This window comes from Pseudopodoces humilis, chromosome 6 (assembly GCF_049639895.1).
Source record: "Pseudopodoces humilis isolate 2021_Gansu_Grassland_sample_001 chromosome 6, ASM4963989v1, whole genome shotgun sequence".
In the NCBI taxonomy this organism is placed as follows: Eukaryota; Metazoa; Chordata; class Aves; order Passeriformes; family Paridae; genus Pseudopodoces; species Pseudopodoces humilis.
The window spans coordinates 59,649,597-59,672,530 of record NC_142205.1 but is presented as its reverse complement, the minus strand read 5'-3'; the positions used below and the strand labels follow the sequence as shown (position 1 = coordinate 59,672,530).

Sequence of the window (22,934 nt, the reverse complement as noted above, 5' to 3'; positions counted from 1 at the left end):
TATACAGAACCACTATTTTTTTCAGGTTAAGCCACTAAACATTAGATACAGTGTTTGACAATTTCATAGCTAGAACATGCAGAAAGACTGAATAGTCTTCTGAAGAAATGAATAGCTGTACGCTTTTGTGGCAAAGAGTAGTGAGCTGTGCTAGACGTTTTGGAAGAGTGAATTATCAGTATTTGTGAAAAACGAGGTTCACTCTCCTGGTAAAATTTAAAAGTGTAATAAAGACAGTAAGAGATAGAGATAATAAAGCAAAGATTAACAGCTGGATGCTTGGCGCTCTGACAAGAGCACTCCTGGTGTTTCAGGAACACCCTTTATATTCCATTTCTATTGCATCACCTTGATTTGACGCGGCACTGCACCGGAGATCTAGCTAGCTCTACGGTGGTCTTTGCACTCTGGTGCAGGTGAGTGCCAAGAGTGGGGAATCACCGGGGAGAAGGCTTTTCCCTCAGCAAAACCTCCAAAGTCTTGGGCCACCCCAAGCTCTGTGGTGCACGGTGTCAGGAGTGGAGGCAAGAAAGTAGAGGAGTCTCTCTCGAATTGAAGTTCCCAGCAATGGTTTTATTAGGTATGGGAAAATGAGGGATCCATGCCGGAAAGAATCAGGTCCGAGAGAGCCTCGAGCAGCGCCATGCAAGGAGTTAAGTGCAGCCCAATCTCCAGCGGAGGGTACAAACCATGGACCAATGGGGAATCTTGAGGGGAGGAGTAAGGGGCGGGGATCTCAAATTCAGGGCCAATAGGGATACACAGAGGGAGGGAGCAAGATACATTAACCAGTGGAGTCTCAAGGGAAAAATGATTGACACATAAGAGTCTGGAAGAAGGGGTGGGGTTTACAATGATGGATAGGGAGTAGGGGCAGGGCTAAGGTGACTGGCAGGGAACATTCCGGAAAAATAGGAGGGGTTTACATAACTGACAACTGGGGCCAAACCAATACAATCAGTAGGGGGAAACAAGAACATACCAACAAGCTTTAACGAACCTTTAACAAAATTAAATAAACTAACTACAACACATATTCATAGTCTTTATACATATTCAAACTTTTCCATTAACTAGTTTACATCTTCCAGGAACTATTTAGCATGGCCACTCCTTGGATCTGCCTTTTTAGAGCATGCACGTTTCTTGGCTTGCGGTTTTAATCCTCTTCTTGGCATCTTTTAATTTGGGCTTTGGCTCCTTCTTTCCACAGGAGGTGAGTGTTGATAGTAGCCAGGTCCCCATCATCTGTTCACTGGAGTTCATCCTAACTGGCAGGCAGTTCAAGGATGCTATATCAACTATTACCACTTATGCCTTAATTTTTTGCTAATAGCAGGAGAAGAAAAAAACACATTCACACAGCAAAGCCATTTTAACATTATACATATAACATTCATCTCAATAATTGTGAAAAGCCAATATTATAATATGAATTTATAACATATTTAATATACAAGGATGCCATTCATGTCATTGGCTTGGGTAATAATAAAAGTAAAAGAAAGGTCTCTTTAAAAGTAATCAAGTCAGTTGCACAACTACTACAGTTGCAAACTACTGAACAGTGGGAATTGCATCTTTCCCTCTGGTTTTAAGAGAACTTCTTCATGAAGCACAGTTTGAGGTAGGCAATGGTAAGGAAGATTAGTGTCATGCAGGCCAGAGCCAGATGGTTTTGCCACAGGCCCCAGGAGCTCGCATCGATACCTTGACTCTTCAGATACTCCTCTCCAGTGCATGCCCTACAGATAAATACACACACATTGATAAACTTAGTCATTTTATAAACCAGTCAGCAGGATTTAGGAAGATGTCTAGAAGTTGCAGTGTGGTTGCATGTGTGTAGTAGGCCAGGAAAACACCAGCTAAATGTCAGTGGTTAATTTTCCATTTGTAAACTTGCTTTTCTTGTAGCTCCAGTTTCACATAGGAAGCTGAAAAGGATTTTGTGAGGCTGTACAACTGTGTGTGTGTGTGCATAGCTCTCACTAAATACAATTTAAAGAAAAGTAAGAAGCATAATTCCAGATATTTCTAGGGTTATAAATACTAAATATGACAACAAGCAGAATGTTCCATGCAGTCAGAATGCAAAAACCCAGTCAAAGGTTCCTTTTCCATGTAAAAACTCACAGATTCTCTGGTCATCAGTGAGTATCTCTGATACTCAGACTGATGTTCTAGGACTTCTAAAGTTACTTCATTTCAGTGTACCAAAATACTTACATCAGGCCTGTCTTTTGATATCTACTGTCACTGCTTGAAACTGTGCTGTTACTGCTGCCAGAAAAGTTCAGACCAGTCAACTCATTGATCTGTAAAGCCTTTTAAAATAAAGGAAACAATGACAACAAAAATTAGTAGTTAAAGGAGTGGTACATTAACAAGATGAGATATAATCCAATTAAAATTCATTCTAAAAATATTCTGGAATCACTATTATATTTGCCAAATCCCCATTTTTTAGCAGAGTAGCAGAGTTCTTTTTTTCTTTTAAGAGAGGAATGTATGCAGCCTGTAGACACCTGGTAAAGCATGTACCACAACAGGCTTTACCACCCCCCTGGCCAGACTATTTCTGCACAGGCATAGTAAAGCCCAGATTTCTCTGCAAAACATCACTCTAGCTTAAATTTTCACAGATTAGGAGAACAGCTTTAGCCAGACAAGTTTTTGTTTGATTGATGGAAAAGACAAACAGAAGATTTTTACTTTTTTGGGTGGGGATAACATTGTTTTTTACTTTGAAACATTTCTGTCCAGCTGGAGTCCAGTGGATGTAGTAGCTGTGTTTCTCATATGAGATGCTTCCAAATTACAGAAATGAGCTCTTCTAAACTGCAGTGGATTCTGGCTGATAAGAAGACCTTCTTGTTTCAAGATACTCTACAACAGTCTGAGGCTGTTGTACTTAATTAGCTTTCCTTTTGCACATTAGGCCATCAAGTTTGAAGATTTCTTTATCATGATTAAACACATTCCTTTCCAGCAAACCATTTCCAGGTTTGTACACAGGAAATCAGAGCACTTACTGTCATTCCATAGCGAGGGATGCTAAAGTATTTGAGCCAGGAGAGCCAGGACATGATGCTTGTGAGATTGACCAGCAACCCAGAGAAAATCTAGAGGCAATAATTAGCAAAAAAAAAAAAAAAAAAAAAAAAAAGCCACAACAAAAATAAGCTACAAATTACATGCTTTTATCATGTGTTCTTCTCTAGCTCTTGACTTTGCTTCTTCAGATAGAAAGGAATGGGAAAACATTCCTTGAGGAAGAAACTCTTCCAGCGGAACAACAAAAGGGAAGGATTTATATGTTACCAAGCTTTGGGCCATAACCTCAGGTCCTTCCCCTGAAACAAGTAACAAGGAATGCTTTCCCCTGTGCAGTACACACACATGATTCCTGTCTGGGGTCCCACATGGGTTTGTATGATCTCTCTGCTGCTCCTCAGTGTGGGACTGCTCTGGGTGTTGCCTGTGTGCCCTGTGTCTGAGGTAATGTGGATTTTGGCTGTAGGTTCAGCTCTGCCTCATCTAAGGTGCCTGTCTCCTGACTGTAGCTGTGTGTTGTCCAATTTAAGATGCCCAAGGTGGGCTCTGCAACTGAAGAGGACAGCTGAGCTAGTGGTCTCAGAAAGCAGGAGGCTGCAGGTCATGTTCTCAGCCAGATGCATTTGCCTTTCACAAAGTTAGGGGAGAGAGAATGAAATGTAGCCCTAAGTGGCTTTCCTACTTTCCAGGCAGTTTTCTGTCTGCCAGAGCCACAGAGAGAAAGTCAGAGGAAGCACTCTCCTCCTTGCATCCAACCCTCCAGTCCCCCACTTCTTGTTCATTCAAAAGATAAATCAGAATATTCCACCCCACAGCATCTAGATACTCAAATCAGACAAATTAGGATATGTTGGCTGCAACAGACTTTCTGCAGAATTCAGCTGAACTCCATGCTAGTAGGGTTTCTGGATTTCAGCATTTCTTGGATTTCATGATCCAGTCTAGAGAACTGAACAGTGCTACTCACAATCATAAAAACAAAGGCAACAGTCATGAGTAGGTTTGCTATAGCGACCACGCTCTGTCCTGCTGCAACGGCAAGTGCCATGGAAGTGGCTGTGTAGGACACCATCATGAGGGTGAACATCATTGTGAAGAAGGCTTCTACTGTTGGTTTCAAACCTTAAAGATCAGAACAAGAGGGGATTCAGAATAATCCTGCTGAAAGCTCTGCTATAACCTGAACACTATCCTGACTTTCCTAGTGTGTCCTGCTTACAAATTACACCTTGTCTGCCAGCACAGGCTGTGTCACTGAGACCCAAGACTGCTGTGATGCTTGTGACAGCCCTTATGTGTCTGTTCTAACAGTGGAAGACAGGATGAATAAGTAGGATACCCAACACTGCAGTAAGACTGAAATAGTAGAATGTGTAGAAGTATAGTACTTCACACATCCGAAGTGCCTGCAAGTTGTCCATCAGAGGAGAAACTTCCAGTGCATTTCCATGAGCAGCAGCTATACAGCATTTCACTAGTTTCCAGCAGAGAGCTCCCCTAAAGAAACTAGCAGCCTTGAGATGGCTATGGATTCAGTGGCAACGTCTGTCTCACTCCATTTCCACAGTTTGAGAGCCTGATGTGGCCTTGTTTCCTGCTCCTTAGGGAAAAAACTCAGGCCAAAGCCAGTAAGCTGGTATTAATTCATACAGTATTAATATCTTAAAACAAAACCTTTTCTTTTAGGTGTTCTTGCAAGGATCAGAAAAGTATCTTGTTAAAGTCATCAGAAGCCAAGAAGGCCATAGATGAAAAGGAAGAAATCAAAACTATGTAGTAATGATTTGTGGCTTCCTTCTAGGGGCAGTAGAGATGAGATGTGTCACAGATTCTCTGATGAACGCTCAAATCTTTGTGTCTTTTCTGTAGAAAACCACATGGTGTCCTAAAAGTAAGCTCAGTGGCCACTGCCACACCAGTGTAGGGCTTTAGCCTATATAAATATCCATGTATGCATACACATATATAAGGTGCATGAGCCATGATGATTTATTAGAGGCTTGGAATGAGACGGTAGGAGACCACACTTGCCTAGCATGAAGTAAACTATGCAGGTGAAGATGATGCTGGGCACAGTCCTTATGGGTATTAAATCAGCCATCAGCTTTGCAATGAAGTACGCAGATGTTCTGTAGTACCCACTGATATATTCATGTCTGGAACACAGAGATAGGTACAGCACATCACAGATGTGCCACTAAAACACAGTTCAATTTTCACCTCTTGACAAATGAATTCTGGCTCAAACTGGAAGAAACTCTTTCATACTTAGTCTGTAATGCAACTTTCCAGTAAGCCTACACACTATAGAAGTGGTGACATTTTCATATGCAAATGAACGTGGGTATTTGTACACATAATTTTTAATAAATTTATGTGTCATGTTGTGATAAATGTAACCTTGGATAAAAATTCGTGAAAGAATAAATAAGTATATAACTGGATTTGTAACAATGTAAAAAGTATATAAAATATAGTGTGGCCGAAGAATTTCCCCAAACCCAGCAGTAACTACCCATTCAGGTAGTAATGACCCTAGGCGACGTTCATCAGCCTGAAAGAAAGAGCAGGACACGAACAATTAAGCCAAACAAAGAAAGGAGCCAGGCCGAGATGCCCATCGACTCCACACCACACCGGGCACCCCTTCCTGCAAGCCCTGACTGAAGATGCAATCAGGCCAGACAATAAGTGGAGCCCAGCCGAGATACCCATCGACTCCGCACTGGACTTGGACACTTCACCCTGAGAGTCCAACCGAAGATACAATCAAGAAGCACTCAGAACCTTTTACATGCGGGAGGACTCTGCCCAGTCGTCTATTGATTCAGTTCCACGGTTCCAGGAAATTCATTCAACCAGCCATCTAAACTCTTTGTTGAACAGTAACTGCTCGGAGTTTTGGCCCCAGGACACAAAGTCCCTATAAAAACCCCGGACAGTCTACCCTCCTTCGTGGATTTGGGAAAATCTGTACCTCCGGGTATAGACGTCTCCCTGTCCACCCAGCACTGCGCTGATTTATTGTGGTTTTTTTCTCTCGTTGTTTGTGATTAAAATTGTTTTATAATAAATCGCTTTTTGTATTAACCCTATTTTGCCATTGCATTTATAACAATGTCATCGAGACAGAGAGGGTAAAGTCTGAATAATTTTCGTATTTTATACAGAATAATATGCATCGCTTTTAGTGATATTTTTTACCCTCACTAGCAAGTCACAAACTTATTTATCAATGCCAAAACTGAGTATTCGTTTTTTTCCTACTGTGTCAATCTTAAACTCTGAGTTGTTTGTAATCATAAGTACCTTTTGGGGGGTTTGCTGACAACTCACTAGTAGACTAACAGAGTACATTTGCAATGAGCACTATCAGTGAAATAATTTGAAAATTTTGCACCATTGTACATAAATGATATTTACAGCATGTCAGACAAACTCACAGTCTAACAGCAGAGCCTGGTAATCTTTCTGTATGTTTTACTTACATAAATATCTTCTTTTCCACAACAAACAGTTCAACAGCTGAGACACTGCTGAAACACTGGTTGGTGGTCAGAAAGAACATTGCACCCACTCTGCAAAATAGCAAAACAGTGAGCTGCTATTTAAAATGGAATGAAAATGTAGTTTCCACTACAGAGTACACAAATCCACCTGCAGTGCATGAAGTTTTGCATTTCCCAAAATCCATGGTAAAAGTCTTGGCTACAAGTCTGAGTCTGTAACAAGCCTGACATAGAGGTGGTACAGTCATTATTTGGTTTTGGCATGTAATGATGATAGTACATTCTCTGATGCAGGTAAAAAATATAAAATCAACTGAATTTTTTTTTGAGGGGCTGTGGTTTGGTTTTTTTCTCAATGTCATTTCCTGACATGTTAAATATTCTCAGACTGTGAAGGCATTTGTCTGCTGCAAACTGTGAGGAACCAATTCAACAGTGTGAGAAGTAGTTTTCACATTTTCCACAAAAATTTAAGGCACTTCCCACTCAATTTAAAACTGGGTGGTTTTTAAACAAACAGAAGTGTTTCATGATTAAGAACCCAGAGGTTTCATAGTGGCAAACTCATGTGTCAGGTCAGGTACATACAGATGTCAAAATGATACATAGAGCAGCATAATTTGAAAATCTCTTACTGCTGGTAAATTGAATTGTGTGAATAGAACCTGTTGCAAGATTACAACTTTAGTTACCTACGTTTATACAGCCACAAGTCTGTGTATTTTAACCCTCTCAGTTCTGCAGGGACCTTGCTAGAGGAACAAAATCACATGCTCACTTCCAAGTCACACAGGCTTGGCCTTACTGCTGTGAAGGGAAGCATTTCCTTTAAAGAGGTTTTAAGCTCCTTTTTATAAAATTTTTGAATATCCATTGCCTAGACTGACTGACCTGTTCTGTAGTCCAGCAGAGTTCTCCTCAAGTCCAAAGAAAATGGCACCTACAATCAGCCCCAGGAATGCTGTAATAAAAAGCTAAACAGGAAAAAGAGAAGAGGGAAGTATCATTCTCATTGCTTCAAAGGTTTTCCTGACTGCCAGGATGAGGATGACTGTTTATTTTCATGCTCCACGGTGTGTAATTACTGGGTTCTATCATACATCTTACTCATGGGGTTGTTTTTAATAAGATGCTACAACAGGGCTATAGATACACTGATATTTGCAGTCAGTAACTATTTAAATAGCAGAGATAACATCTTCCTCAAGGCTGTCACTTAAAAGACTGAAGTGTGTGCATTACACTTTTTAAACGCTAAATGCTCAAAATGACAAAAAACGCAGGAAACCTGATGGTATCAGGCAGTTCTGTCATTTTTAAGCCCGAGCAATGCATGAGTCTTAACACCCTTAAACTACTTGATCCTGGTACACTCTTACTAAGATCTGCTGAAAGGAGTAAATGTCAGGGATAATTCAGCTCCTAAACCAGTTGTGGTGGAAGGCAGGGATCATTTCAAGACCATTTTGGAACAGATTAATGAAGAAAAGGCTTAATGAGCCATGTACCCCTAAAAGAATGCTGGACAAATCCACCCCTAATGAGGGTGGGAGATGAAAAAGATTGTGAGAAACAAGTCAGGACCATTAACCTTGGGCTATGAAGGAGGTTCTTGAGAGCCTAATTCTTGTCACAAGGTCAGGCTTTTACAAAGCAATTATTAAGGATCTCCATAGTATCAACATACAGGCACACACACGTACTCAAAGCCTTTTGAACCTCAGGGATTCTGGACTTGTTTTACCTCCCCACCAACCATTTATTCATTCACTATATAAAACATGATGAAGATAGTTTATACCCCTGGCTACAGGCCAATTTCTCTATTGGTCTCTCCAGAACTGCTGAGAGTTGCAGTGGGAGTTTTAGTGGTTCTGTGGCTGCAGAGTTTGGGCCATGAATTAGGAGATTCCCGAGGATTAGTCACTCTGCAGAGGGCAGCATTCTTTTTGAAAGCAATGTGCAGCTCTGAAGGAGTCAACACTTTTGGTGTTGGTCCTTCAGAAAAAGCAACACAAACAGAGCCAGTGATGATCTTTCATGGTGGGTGTCAGACCCCATTGTGGACTTCATGACATCTTATCCACAAGATATTATCACCAATATGAACAGTCAAATGACCAAACAGCACACACATTATGAGACTGCAACTTGAGCCAACTGCCAGCACTTCATTTTGTGCTGTTTAATTAAGTATGCAAATGCAGTTTGTTAACTTTTCCTGGTGGGGGAGGGGATTTGAGGCCAAATCCCGCAGTGCCAAGCCTGGACAATGAGTCAAATCTGAAGAATGTTCTTGAGCAAATCTGTGAAACTATTTGGGAGATAATGTGCTCCTGGCTGGGAGCAGCTGAATGCCCTGTTGGGACATGTCTTGCCTCCCAAAGTCCTTCATTAGTCCGAAATTAATTACTGAACAGTCCCACATTTGGGAGCATTCAGGACACCTCCTATCCCCAGACTCCTAGACCTCAAGCACTTTTTCATCAGATGCTTACTGCAGTCAATATATCAAGAGGCAAAACCATCCCAGTGACTTAGCCAATAATCCAGGAGCCAAATAAATTCAACATATACCACAAAATTATAGATACCAATAGCCTTACCTGAGCTATGGAAGCCTGAGGGTTTCCTATCAGGTTTTTAAATGTGCGCCTTGACACCCATTTCAGCTGGTGGAGGAAGGAATTGGCATATGTGATTTGCCGGAAAACTCCTTTGGCTTTCTTTTTACTTCCTGAAGAAATGCTCTCTAAATGTGCTTTTGTTTCTAGGTAGTAGGTAGAGTTGGAGTATTTTTCTGCTAATTGCTCAGCCAAGGTTTTATCATATTCAGAGGGTTCTTCAGTGCTCTCTGCTGGAAAGATTAAAAAACCAGAAGAACTAAGATGCACGCATAGTTCCGGGGGTTTACTGCACTCAGTCCCATAGCAGATTGTTCAAAAGAGTTGGTATAAATAAGACCAAACCTCTGTGATTGTCTATGCAACCTGTCCCACAGGCAGCAGCCTCTCAGCTCGCTGACCAGGCAAAACCTAGTCTGCCCAGGGAGTTGCAACCTAGCAGCAACATGGCTTTTAATTAAAATGTGATTTTTGCATTCCCTTTTTTCTTTAAGTGTCTGATGACATAATCCTGGACTTCCCAGAATTTTAGATCCAGGTAATCCTGCACGTGTCTACTTTGGTCATAAAAAAATTTCATCTGAACCTCCTTTTTTTCTCAACTATAGTACAGTGTGATCTTTTCCAGTGACAGATATGATGTGTGTTGCCAGCTATAATATTTGCCAGACCCTCATCAGAGCATTTTTGTAAAATGATGGCTGCTCCTTTGGTAAAGGTGTAGTGAAACTGTGTTTGGGCACTCAGCATATTCATTACTTCATTTGCCTTTTCACTCCTATGAAAAGAGAGTGAGCTATTAATGAGTGGCAGCAGAAAAGTATGAGAAAGCATGCTCCAACAGATAGGCGAGAGCTGATTCATTAGTTTGGGGAAAACTTCTGTCTTAGCACAACTTCAGGGAAACATCAGGTGAGCAGTGATACCCTATCTCTACCCATTCCCACCCTGCTCAGAGGGAAGAAAACAGTAATTTCCTAGCAGAAAAAACTGTTCCATTAGGTAAAATAGTCAAGTCACAACTGCATCAAATTATGTCCTTAACAAGAGCAATTGTCCTGGTTTATCATCTCTGCTTCTGCAAGATTTCAGATGCTTTGCCTTGAAGATGAAAGAAGCTCTTTCTGTGTGCTGAGAGTTACCAAAACAGTTTCTTAAATTCCCATTCCCACACATGCAGGGTAACTTGACTCAGCTCTGAGTTTCATACCTGTGTTGCTTTCATCAGCCTTGTTCATTGCTACGGCAGTGCAGTCTCCATTGATGATGTCCAGGAAAAAGTCGGCAGGGTTGTTGTAGGGCTCGCACTGGTAGCCTGTTGTGACAGTGACACTGTGGTGACAGCATTATGAACCCTGGGTGGGGTCATGTGACTGGCTGTCAGGAGCACAGCCACACATCCTGCCCATGAAGCAGCCTGTACCAAAGGCATGGCAGCCTTTGGAAAGTCCATGCTTTCCCAGGGGATGAGTGGCACTGCTGGGCAGCGCTGTCAGCAAAAGTGAGGTGACAGCTGGCAGCGTGCCCTTCCCAGCCCTAGCCCGGCTTTCTCTAATTAAGATGCACCCAGGGACAGCTCTCCCAAATCCACATGTGGGTCAAGGAGAGAAATACCCAGAGAAAGGCTCAGCCTGCTGCAATGCTGGGCCTCCTTGGACACACTGTGTCCAGTTCTGGCCCAGAGCTATTGGCATTTCACTCGAGTTAGTGCAAACCAAAGGCTGGCCCTGCTGGAAGTTGTGCTCACCAATGGACTGAAAGTACTCGATGGCATGCTGGGCCGGCCCATGGTACAGCATTCTCCCTGCAGCCAGAAGTGTCAGGCTGTCAAACAGTCGGAATATGGAGTACCGAGGCTGGTGGATGGAGAAGATGATTGTCTTTCCTTGTTTTGACATCCTGAATGTGAAGAATGACAGAGATGTCAGCTTTGCAAGCTGATAAAGTGTTTAGATAACAGCATTTGAAAGTTCAGTTGTCTTGAAGTCTGATCCACTTGGTATGCCAGAGAAGGGAGAAGAAAGATAAAAATAAAGAAGAAGAAAATATTTAGGTAATATTTACAGTGTCTGTGTGAGAAAAGAACTCTCACTTTGGAGAGAGAGAATTCATACAGTTTTTTTCCTATCCTATGCGAATCCTTGGCTCACTGGTAAATAATTACATATCTGAATTCCCTGTTTGCTCATTTGAACTGTAATTCAAGTCAAATTCATCTGAAACATAGCAGAGTGGAATGCTGAGAATGGGAAGCTGTTTCCAAGGCCATCACCTTTTCAGTAGCAGTAGGACAGCATTAGCAGTGCTGGCATCAAGTCCTGTGGTTGGCTCATCCAAAAACAAGATGGCAGGATCTGTGATGAGCTCCATCCCAATATTGGTCCTTTTCCGCTCTCCTCCAGATACCCCACGAGAGAACTGGGTACCAACCTGATAAAAAACAAGAAACTTGTCTTGTTTGGCCCAAAGATAAATTCTTGAGTAAACGGCATCCTACCCACATGACAGTATTTGGGAAGAGTTGTAAGGAATTCTGACTCTACTGTCAGAAACAGATGTAAATGTTATCTCACACACAGCCTTCTTAATGTTAACATTACTTGAGGTATTGTCTTTTTCTCCAACCACTAGCTTTCCCTTTCATCTTTCCCTTTCTTCTTCCTCTTCCCTGCAATGTAATACCATACGACAGCATCAGCACAGTCAGACAGAAATGTCACTAATTATTATATTACTGAAACAGCAATACAATAAATGTAACACAATAAACACAATAAAATGAAATTTACTTTTTTTTTTTAATCTGCCATAACGAGCCATTTGGTTAATTAATAAACCTCTTATTATGGTTAGTATGGTTTAAATACCATGTTTACAGGCTTTACCTTGGAATCTGCCACTTTGTTCAAACCCAGCTCCTTGATGATCTGATTGACTCGCTCATTTTTTTCCTCTTCCTTCACTGACTTTGGCAAGCGGAGTGCTGCTGAGAACTTCAGATTCTCTCTTACAGTAAGGGTTCCCATCACCACATCATCCTTCATTAAAAAAAAAACAGTAGATTCTTGGTGGTTGCTCAGCAGTTTTTATTTATTCCTCTGAGAACTGTATCTACCTATGTTTTATGCTGTCCTTGCATGCAGAGTGACAGTGGCAGCAGTCAGACCATGCAGTAAAGTGCATCTTCAATGCCTTGAAGTGTCGTAGCATAGTGTGGATTTCATGCACATAATTATATTTGCCTAAATTCATAAGGCAATGCCATATAGGAACAGCCTCCATCATGCATGATATCAAAATGTATAAACAGCAAAGTATTAAAAACCATCCCTTATGTATCCTTACCTTATTCAGTTTTTTGGATGTGTTGAGGGGGAGATGGAAGGGCTGAAGGGACCTAAGGAGAAGCTACAGTTCAGGTCATTATCACAATGTGCTTGCCAGTGCAGCCTCAGCCCACCACATGTGAGAGCAGAAAGAAAGGGAAGGTGGAGAGAGGTTGGGTCCATGTGGGTTAGGGTGAAGGTGTTCCCAGCTTGTTTTGTCAGAGGAAGGAGGGGAGGTTTTTAGATACCATCTGCTTGTCTCTTGCAAAGGGACTCTGTCAGTCATGGGAAGTTGAGATTTAAAGGTGGTTTGAGAGACCACCTTTCTGTAACATGCTGACTGTAATTTTAAGGAGTTTTCCTAGATTCTTGAATCAAGGCAAGGTATTTGCAACACAGCAGCAACTTCTTACAATAAAATCCACAGTGACAAAAATGACTTACCTGTACTACGTACCCAGAGGTACATTTAAAGTTGGCAGGCTGAGGAGCTCCATTGATCAAAATGTCACCAGAGAGCCCATGGGGATCCTTCCTTGCAGCCAAAATGTCCAGTAGCCTAAAGGAAAAGTTGGTTACTTTGTCAGATGAACATGCAGGAGGCAAAGCTCTCTGAACCACAACCCAGCTCATGGAATGAACCGCTACATAAAAGCAGATCACATTAAATGTTTGCAATCTAGAAAAACCCCAGCAACTTGCAAGGACTGAGTTGTCCTGGTTTCCTAAGGAAATGAGATCTGTGCAGGTCCATGTCCATTTTTCCAATAATTTAACCTCAAATTGGTTACACATTACCAGAATGGTGTGTAAGGAGCCACTATCAGCAAAGTGTGGACTGAAACTGGATTTCACTTTTCTCATATAATCTGACTGTCTTTTTGAATTTAAGTATTTCTCAGAAAACAGTGAGACTCTCACAGACCTAAATAAAAACTCAGTCTTTCTCTGAAAGAGAAGTCCATTACTGCTAAATGTGTACAGTTTCATTTTCCCCTTGGTCTAATTTCTGTGGAGGGAGAAGGGGGCACTTACGAAGATTTACCACTACCAGTGGGTCCCAAAATTGCATTCAGTCCTGGTCTCATGATGCCACTGTAAGACAAAACAGATCAGTTTTACAAAATAGTTCGGGTGCAGTTATTTCTTTGCCTGTTTCAACTGGTAGGCCAGAGTAACTTATCCGTACAACTACTTTCTGTATCTGATTAATTTTGGAATTAATGAAACTGCCTATTCACAAGCAATATTTATGATCAGACTTCACCCTACCTTTTATTTCTATTTCAAGAAAAACTAATCATCATATAATGAAGACAGAACAGAGACACAACTAAAATGTAGCAAAGTCTGTACATGTTTTTTACCACATGGATCAAAGACAAGAGACGCACACAGTTGCTTTAACCATACTCAGTTCTGAAGGTATTATTCTCTCAACTGAGAGAGTAATAGTCTCTTGTAGACAGAATAAACTAGGGATTTATCTTTACTTAAAATGCCGTTGATATTTCTCTGTATCTGACATTAAAGCCCCATGAAACTCAAAAGCCAGATGGAAAATGTTACAAATTGTTGGTGGCTGGTTCACGGGATCAGTCCAACCCCCGGCACCACAACCGCCTATCCCGGATAGGGGTCCCGTGAGGAATGGCTGTCCAGGGATCTCAGGCAGTTTCCAACCCGGGGTAACCCTTATGAGCACGCTCTGAGACTTGAAGTGATCAGCTCTTTCAGCTGTGATTTCAGCTCTATGATCAGATCAGCCCGACTCCACTCATGGGTTACCCCAGCTGACGCGTAGACGAGAGACGGGAGGCCATGTAGCATTCCACAGAGTCCTTTATTGGCAGGCTTCAGCAAAGGGGGCCAGTGACAAACTTCCACTGAACTGGGCAGAAGCTGGGGTTTTTATAGGGAAGGGGAGAAGTGGGAGAAGGACCAATGGTTTAAAACCAGGGTAAAAGGACCAATAGTTTACAGGGAGATAACACAGAGTCCCGAAGCAGGAAGGGGTCCACAGCTCAGTCACCATGACTAAGTTTTATCTTATCTTAGAGGACAGATCTCCAAGGAGGAAGTCTTTTGTAGGACTGGCCTTCCTCCACAACAAATGACCCATGTGAGTCAACTGAGGTACCACAACACTTGGCTTTTGAGGAAAGCAACAAGGCATTTAAGAGCTCATGTTTAGCAGGTGTGGAAATTCCCTGGGCAAAGAGTAGGATAGATTGAGCTACACAAAAGGGTGAATATTTATGATAGAAATTGGAGTTAGGGAGCTGAAAGTCATGGGTGACTTGGAATGGCATATTGTATGAGCCCTTGCCACTGAGTTTAACTACTGAACTGTGAATGGGCAAGTTTTATTCACTGATTATTGAACAAAGGCCATGATGACATGACTGCTTTACAGAAGTAATGCTCACTGTTGGGGAAAAAAACACCAAACAACTCAACTAAAAAAAAAGCCAAAACTCCAGAAACCTTTACATCTCTTCAAAGTTAACCTCACCTGCACTTATATTAATGTGTTAAACATTTTAAGTTACATCCCCAAAAAAATTAACCTTTCCCAAGGCTACCTGAGGGAAGGAGACAATCACAGAGGACAGGCTGTTGGTATCTCAGCTAAGCACCCTGGCACAGTGGGAGGTTTGCCAGGGAGTGTAGAGCAAGCAGAGCTGGCTGGTGTGCCCCGTGCTGATAGCAGCCAGGAGTGCTGTACTCCCAGGGCCAAGGGAAGTGAACTCTCTGATGCACAGGCCCAGCCCAGGGACTGAGGACCTGGGTTTAAGCACAGCTGACTGCAAACATGAAGCAACCACACATACAAATAATTTCTCTAAACCTTGATCTGCATATTGTGCTGAATGACTCAGTGACATGAGTGAAGTCAACTCTCTGGACAGAAATAAAATTTACACATACTCTAAAGAGATGTTTAAATACGTACTTGACATCTCTCAAAACTTCTTTTTTGGTGTTTTTTTGGAAACACAGGAACCCAGTCTTTGTCTTCACATGGTAGCAGATGTTGTGGAAGGTGAGCACGCTTCCTGCCCTGCCAGCCAAATCTGGCAAGGACTGCCTTCTACTGGGAATGCCATTTGTACCAGATTCTGACATCTGAATGCATAGGTGTGGCTGGTCTTCTGCCATCGTTCCTCTGGAAATGAAACACAGGAAAGGGAAGATTTGATTAGGTATGAAGAGGAAAGGTGTGTCTTTTGGGTCCAGTGCTTGGCACAGGGCCCATGGTGGGCCTGGAAGAGGCCCATCAAGGAGTCCCTCTTTTGGATAGGAAGGTTGGGTCCTGTGGGCTCAGACCTGGAGATAACATGAAGCTGATGAGGAGCTGGGTCTGCCAGAGGTAGGGAGATAAAAGAGTTTCCCTCCAGCCTGATGTTCTGCTGGGGTGGGCTGGCCTGGGGGGCCACAGCTGCCCATCCAGCCACTCTCTGAGGTGACTATCTACTCTGACACCTGGACTTCCTTCTCTGGGATCTGTTTCTTCCACATTTTCTCACTCCTCTCTCACAGCTGCTGAACAACATCTTTTGCCCTTTCTTACACATGTTTCCAGAGAGGCTCTACCAGCATCACTGACATACTCAACTTTGCCTCAGTAGCTGGAAGTGGCTGTGTCCACCACAGCACAACCCCAGGATCTTTCCCACAGAATCCTCCACCTCCAGCTACCCCTCAGCAGCAGCACCTGGCCACAGGCAGCAAATATTCTATTAATCTAAATAATTTTGCCAAGGATATAGCAACGTGGAAACTGACACTGCTGCTGCCAAGTAATTCTCTTCCTTGGCTTTGATTTCCATGTGAAAATTAGAAGGTATTTGTGCAATAATTAAAGTTATATCACCTCCCTCATCACCCAGGCTCTGCCTGTGAGCCATCCACCTGCACAGTGGAGTATCCCTGGCTGTCCCCATGCATGCAGACCTGTCTTCTTTGTGCTTCCTTAAGGGTCATCTGGGTGAAAGGTAGGGTCTGGCCTCTCTATATAACATGTTGACTCATCAGAGTATAATTATTTTAATTGTCACTATGGGAAAAGTTAACAATGCAATAGTTCATGGAAATCAAGAGGGTAGATGATCAGCTGGAAGCTCTGGGGTGACCAGTCCCCTCCCTCAGCACAGTTACACTGCTTACAGCAAGAAAGGAGTCAAATTATGACACAGTTTCAGACATGCTGAATGAATTTGAGAGCCATTAGTAAAAAGGAACCTTGGGAAAAAAAAAACAAAACAAAAAAACAACCCCTTTTAATCTAACAGGCTCATATGGTCACATAAAAACCCAAATCTAAGCCCTTATCTTGTCAGTTTGCTAAGGGTGCTTTACACACAGCTGAGCTCTCCTTTGTGGCTATCAGCGCAGTGAAACCTCTGGAAGCATTAAATTCAGCAACCAGCCTGTCTGCACATAAAGGCTGGTTCATCTGTCTCCCAGTGATGCTATCCCAAATCTAGCCCAAGATTTCCTCCTCTGAGAAAGCTGTAGCCTTCTGTGCTGACAAAAATATAAGGTCTTAATGTTTTAGTAATCAGTAATGGTAACTGAGTGCAAAGAAACAGTGTTTGAAATGTAATTACAATGGGTCTAGCTTTAATTTTAGCTAAAATGTATTTTGAATAAGTTGAACATCAATCAAATGTGCAACATTTAAAATATAGAGGCCTGTTACTGATAAACTGCATACACTCTCACTTGTGATTTACCTACCTGGAGAAGGACAGGTAATTTAATAAGGATATTTTTCCTGCAGTTTCTGGGTTAAGCTATCTGGACATCAATCAGTGCCCTTTGAAAGGATGCTTTGATAAATTAGAGATGTGTGTTCAGAACTGCAGTGGGAACTTTCCACTTAAAGTCTCACCAAGTGCTAAGTGGATGTTTGCTGAGCTAGGCACCAAATGCTTAGCCATAGGGGCAACACCATGGGTAGGCATTAGAAAATCCCTTTAGCTGTTAGATAACCAAGCAGCACAGAGTGCAGAAGTCAGGAGAACAGTGTGACTCTGGCCTTGATATATCACTACATATATAAGGTATTTGGATCAGTATATTGTTTGATCTTATTGTTTTCTCAGCTTAATTTCGGTATTACTCATGCAACACTATGAGTAAATGAGAAAAAAAATGAGGTAGAGTTTGACCTCAGACATAATCAACAGAATGGCTACATTTTTCTTTGTTTAATTTGATTTTGTTTGGTTTTTGGTCTTTTTTTTTTTCCAAAGACCAGCATAAAAACCTAGCTCAATACTTGCACTGAAATTTCTGAAATGCTCCTCAGGAAAAAAAACTTTCTTTTGGGAATTAAAGAAATTCATTCTTCCAGACTGAACTAGACAGGTAGACAGTAAGCAGAGAATCAGAAACTGTTTTCAGAAGTAAAGGATCACACTGTTTTTACAGTGTTGTTCCTAAGAACGGACAGTATGTCACAGTCAAATTTAATCTATCAATCAAGTTATGATGAGATTGTACACATCCTTGCAAAAATGTGTGTAGAAGCTATATAATTAAATCAGGTATGGGAAGAATTACATATATCCATAGCAAACAGTCTCTCAATGGCTATTTAATATAGCTGTCAGCAGGAAACTTCCAAGTTCAGGAAGGCTTGATGACCCAAATGGCCAAGCAAAAACAATGTTCTTTGCTATTGTCCCTTGGGAAAACCTTAACTATTAGTAGCTGTGATCAGAGGCTGGATTCAGGTCTCACTGCACCTCTGGTTTAAGTTGTCACAGCTCTTCCTGGCTGCAGGGTGCTTGTGCCAATTGCAGGGACAGGGTGGGGTGCAGCAGGTGGAATGCCTCGTACCTGTTTTCTGTTCCTCCCTCCAGAAAAAAAAAAGTGTATTGGTGGGGACATGCCATTTATCAATGTAAAAAAAATACTGGTTTTAAATGTTGCCTTAATAGTGAAAATAACATTTCCTACTTCCAGAGCTACTAGAATTTATTGCAGAAAGAAATTGCAGAATGCTTATTCACTTAAAACTGGAGTGGTTATTTCTGCTGTGTGGAATCTGTGTTGGCTGCTCTCTTCTCAAAGGTGCATGCAAGGTCTGTACCACAGCAGCTCCTTGAGCTGGCAGAATGACTGGGCTCTGGACATGCTGGTGGGAATAGGCCTGGGGAAGTCCCAAAACACAGCTTCTCATTCTGAGCAGGGCTGGCACCAACACAGGATCAGGTCAGCCGTGGCTTTGCCTGGGTGATCCGTGGAAGCCTCCGAGAGTGGCCATTTGGATCTCAGCTAACAGTATGCTGGGAGAAGATGAAGTGCTAGCAGTAGAAATGATGCACACATGCTAAAATTAGGCATTTAATTTGCTTTGCTTTTTTTGGATACCTCTTTTTCGCTGTGGTATAAAAAGTTGTAGTGAGATAATCAGTTTGGTATTTTACACATCAACCTTCCCATTTCTGATCTAGCAATAAACTTCACCAGAGGAACAGAGGGTCCTGCTCCTTCACAGCTAATGTGTCAGCTGTTTCAACTGCTCCTCAGTAATATAATTTTTAAAATATTGCAGATTTTATCTGTTTAAAAAGAATTCATTAAGTTTAATGTGACATACAGCCAGGAAACATTTTAAGTCAGAGCTTGTGCAGGACAAAGAAACAACCAAGATGAATGTTAATCAAATCAATTTCTATGCAAATTTTAAATGAAGTTTCTCAGATTTCATTGTCAATGGCTTACAAATATTTATTTTAGATTGGAAATGAGCAGGAATTTCTATGACAACATGTCCTGCCTGCTGTATTCAGAAATATTTGTTAATCTCAATAAAGTGTTTCATGTTCTCATCATATTAGCCCCAGGTATAGTACACTTTGCATCAGCAGAATAAAAATTTACAAACTCTCTATTTTTAAAAAGTTTTGTTTGTTTTGCCAAATAGTTCTGAAATGTTTTTTATTACCACTGATTTCAGCATAATTTCAGTTCAGGTCTAATAAAAAATAATTTTCTTCAGAGATATTTAGTCTCAGAAAATTTTGTCAGCAAAGTACTGGATCTAGAGATTTAACCTTTCATTAATGTCAAAATGAAACTATTTTCTTTAAAACAACTGAGAAATCTCTTTGCCCACTGTTTCAATGCACATAGATAAAGGTCTCAGTGCAGTCACTTTCCCGAGTATTTGTCTGAGACTTGTAAAGTACAAACTCTCATTTTTCCTACAAACACAAGGGAACTAAACAAAACCATCAAACAACAACAAAATGTGCTACAAAGTTTAGTTGATTCAAACATACTTGAACCACAACAATACCATACCTAAGTCTTTCAAACAGATTCAGTAAATGTATTTGTGTGCTTTAAGATACATTGGCTATATAAAATGCTAAGGAACATTTATTCCTGTCAGTCTTCCTGAAAATCTTTTGGCAGCAGAAGGATTTGCAGTTCAAATAGAAATACCCAGAATACTAAAGAACAATAGTATAGGAGGGGCAGTAAAATTATGAATAGCTAAATTCAGACATGCATTTTTGAAAATCCCAGCAGTTACTCAACAGATTTTACCTCTATAGAGAATAAGCATTGAAGTTACTTAAGGAGGAAGAGTTTTAGAGACAAAAGCAGCTTTCAGCATAATTCACTAAAGGAAGCTGCCCCAAACCCTTTTTAAAAACAGTCTTTTTCTTTTTTTCTGGATACTTGAACAAGCCAGAGAAACCACAATTAAGTGTGCTATTATTTATCCTATTTTTAGTGGGTACAAAGTCAAGTCTTGCAGCCTGAAAGCTGAAACAGTACTGTATGCGCATTTTGAACTTTGGATATATATAAACTCGCAGAAGTTGTAAGTACACCTTTTCTCCCCCCTTCTTTAGCCATTTTCAGGAATGTGGACTGACCAGAGAATGGCTGTGGTGATGCTAAGGGGCCAGGACCATACATAACTCTTTCTCAGGAACTCGTGCAAGAAATTAAAGCTGAGTAAGTAAGGATAATGCGATTCAGGCAATCTGTAAGTTAATTGCCAGCCGATTTACCGGGGATTTGTAACCTACCTTCCATGAAAAGAGCTCTGTGTGTTAGCTGGGGACCAAGCAAGAAGCACACGGTGCGTGCAGGCATTTGCACGCATGTTAACATGCATGAGGGAACACCAAGAACGGCAGCTCACGCAAAATTTTCTCATTTTTCACCTTTTTACTGGTTTTAATTTATGCCTTGAAACTTACCCACCCCCCCCCACCCCCACCCCTTTTATAAACCTTATTTAAAGGTTTATAATTTAAAGGCTTATTTAAAGCCTTTTATAAACCATATTTTCATTTATTTCTTGCCTTCCCAATAAAATCCCTCGAAAAGCTGGGAGAAGGCAGACGAGCGTCTTGCTGTGGTTTCCTTGGCTGCTGGAGAAAAACACCTGCTGATTATCATTCCATAGGAATGGCAGCGCAAGCCATCACACCGAGCTGAATCTGTCCCGGTAAGAGGGCTGAGCTGCTGCTACCGACTCACCCGCCAGCAGCGAGTCCGGCTCAGCGCTGCAGGGCTGCAGGGGAGGTGGCAGAGGGAGCGCTGCAGGACCCGGGACGCGGAGCACAGCCCCGGCGGCTCGCTCAGCTTGCGGGGCCGGGCAGCGGCGCCTGGATCATCACATCTGCTGCAGGTCGAGCTGGCAGCTGGGCTCCCTGTGCTCCCTCACCCCGGGGAGTCTCCACCCTCTGCCTCCGTGGGGAGGGCAGGGCCAGGGCGAGCCGCTGCTTTCACCTTTTCTCCTTTTAGCTGAACAAGTCGTAAGCTGCCACAACCCAGCCACGCCGGTAGCGGTGACGCTCTGAGTGAAGGAGAGCACCTCTGCCTGCCCGAGGCTTGCAGCATGGATAGGGCAGGCAGAGCTGGCAGGATGGGATGAATCCCAGCACGGCATGTCAGACAAGGCTCAGCTGGCTGGGATATCTTGTCCCCCAGCGTCCCGCAGACAGGTATGTTTTCCATCAGTTCCAAAAACCTGCAAAAATGCAAAGGATTTTCTGAGCCCATCAGAGCAGGGTCTCCACGGGACACTATGTGAGTATGCCATTGATGCTGTGGAAGGAACCAAAAGTGAGACAGCCTTTGTTGTACAAAGCAGGAGCACTGGTCCCCAGCTGAGGTTACTGAGCAGCACCAACCACAGCTTTCCAGGAGCTGTGCTAACCGTGAGCAGGATCAGTGGCAGCCATGCCACTTCTCCTATGGGCTCCCTGATGCAGTTTTGCTTTACAGGACAGATGGGGTTGGTCAAACTCTGGGAGATGCTGAAGGAACTCCTTCAGTTCTTTTGGCACCATCCCACATGAGGGCTCTGCCAGAGCTTTGACAAATGCATGAGTCCATGGAGTCACAATCTTTCTCCTTGGCAGATGATGCAGAAGAGTATGTGTGATGGACGGTTTCCATTTAAAATCATTATTTTTTTATCATCTCTTTTTCTTAGAAAGATTTATCACTAGTTATTAAACATCAAGGTTGCTTTGTGTGCACCAAACACCACGTGGCAAGATTTTTTACAAAGCTGTAACCTGGGATAGATATATCATTGTTAATGAACCATGCTCTGAGACCTTGTTCTTTCCTTTATCAATGATTTTATCAATGATTTTATAATAATTAACTCTCTACTGTATTTATATGAGACTTAGAAACATGCCAGCAGCTAGTGAATATCATTGCATAGTCCAAGTGGTATTGGAAAAGGTGCACACATGATCGAATAGGTGCAGAATACTGTTATCTTGTTCAGGGAGCATATCTGCAGCCAGGGCTGGAAACCTCAGAAGATAATTTGTGGTATCAGATCTGGGCCATCCCCAGGCAGCTTGGATGCAGGACTCAAAGGTGTACTAAGTAAATTACTACACTGGGATGAGCTGTTGACTCCCTTGAAGGCAGAGGCTCTGCAAAGAGACCTTGACAAGTTGGAGGACTGGGAAATCACCAACCACATGAAATTTAAACACAGACAAGTGCTGTATTTTTCACCTGGGATGTGGCAACCCTGGATGTAGGGACAGACTGTGGAATGAGAGGCTGGAGAGTAGCACTGTGCAAAGGGACCTGGGGGTCCTGGTCTATGAAAAGTTGAATGTGAGTCAGCAGTGCCCTGGGAGCCAGGAGAGCCAACCCTGTCCTGGGGGGCATCAGGGACAGCATCGCCAGGTGGGCAAGGGAGGGGATTGTCCCGCTCTGCTCTGCACTGGGGCAGCCTCACCTCAAGTGCTGGGGGCAGTTACGGGTGCCAATATATAAGAAAGTGTGAAACTACAGAGAGCATCCAAAGGAGGGCAACAGAGATGGTGAAGGGCCTTGAGGAGCTGCCATACCAGGAGTGGCTGGGGGCACTTGGTCTGTTCAGCATGGAGAAGAGGAAACTGAGG

General features: G+C 42.4%; 1 protein-coding gene across 3 annotated transcripts; it reads right to left on the bottom strand.

Annotated features, from left to right (window-relative positions):
* Positions 1-552: 552 nt before the first annotated feature.
* ABCG2 (ATP binding cassette subfamily G member 2 (JR blood group)) lies at positions 553-21,164 on the bottom strand. 3 transcript variants are annotated; one of them, XM_014254753.2, is made up of 16 exons: positions 21,034-21,164; positions 15,473-15,685; positions 13,552-13,611; positions 12,961-13,075; positions 12,076-12,228; positions 11,463-11,620; positions 10,938-11,089; positions 10,401-10,505; positions 9,173-9,423; positions 7,458-7,540; positions 6,546-6,635; positions 5,089-5,213; positions 4,025-4,179; positions 3,036-3,125; positions 2,230-2,327; positions 553-1,745 (listed from the first exon to the last, which is right to left on the bottom strand). In XM_014254753.2, the coding sequence occupies exons 2-16, from the start codon at positions 15,676-15,678 to the stop codon at positions 1,595-1,597; spliced, it is 1,992 nt and encodes a 663-aa protein (XP_014110228.2). In that variant the 5' UTR covers positions 15,679-15,685; positions 21,034-21,164; the 3' UTR covers positions 553-1,594. The 3 variants fall into 3 exon arrangements, with proteins under 3 accessions (XP_014110228.2, XP_087912826.1, XP_087912827.1); XM_088056700.1 differs by having other exon boundaries at positions 9,173-9,420; XM_088056701.1 differs by lacking the exons at positions 12,961-13,075; positions 13,552-13,611; positions 15,473-15,685; positions 21,034-21,164 and adding an exon at positions 12,536-12,946.
* Between the last annotated feature and the right edge of the window lie 1,770 nt (positions 21,165-22,934).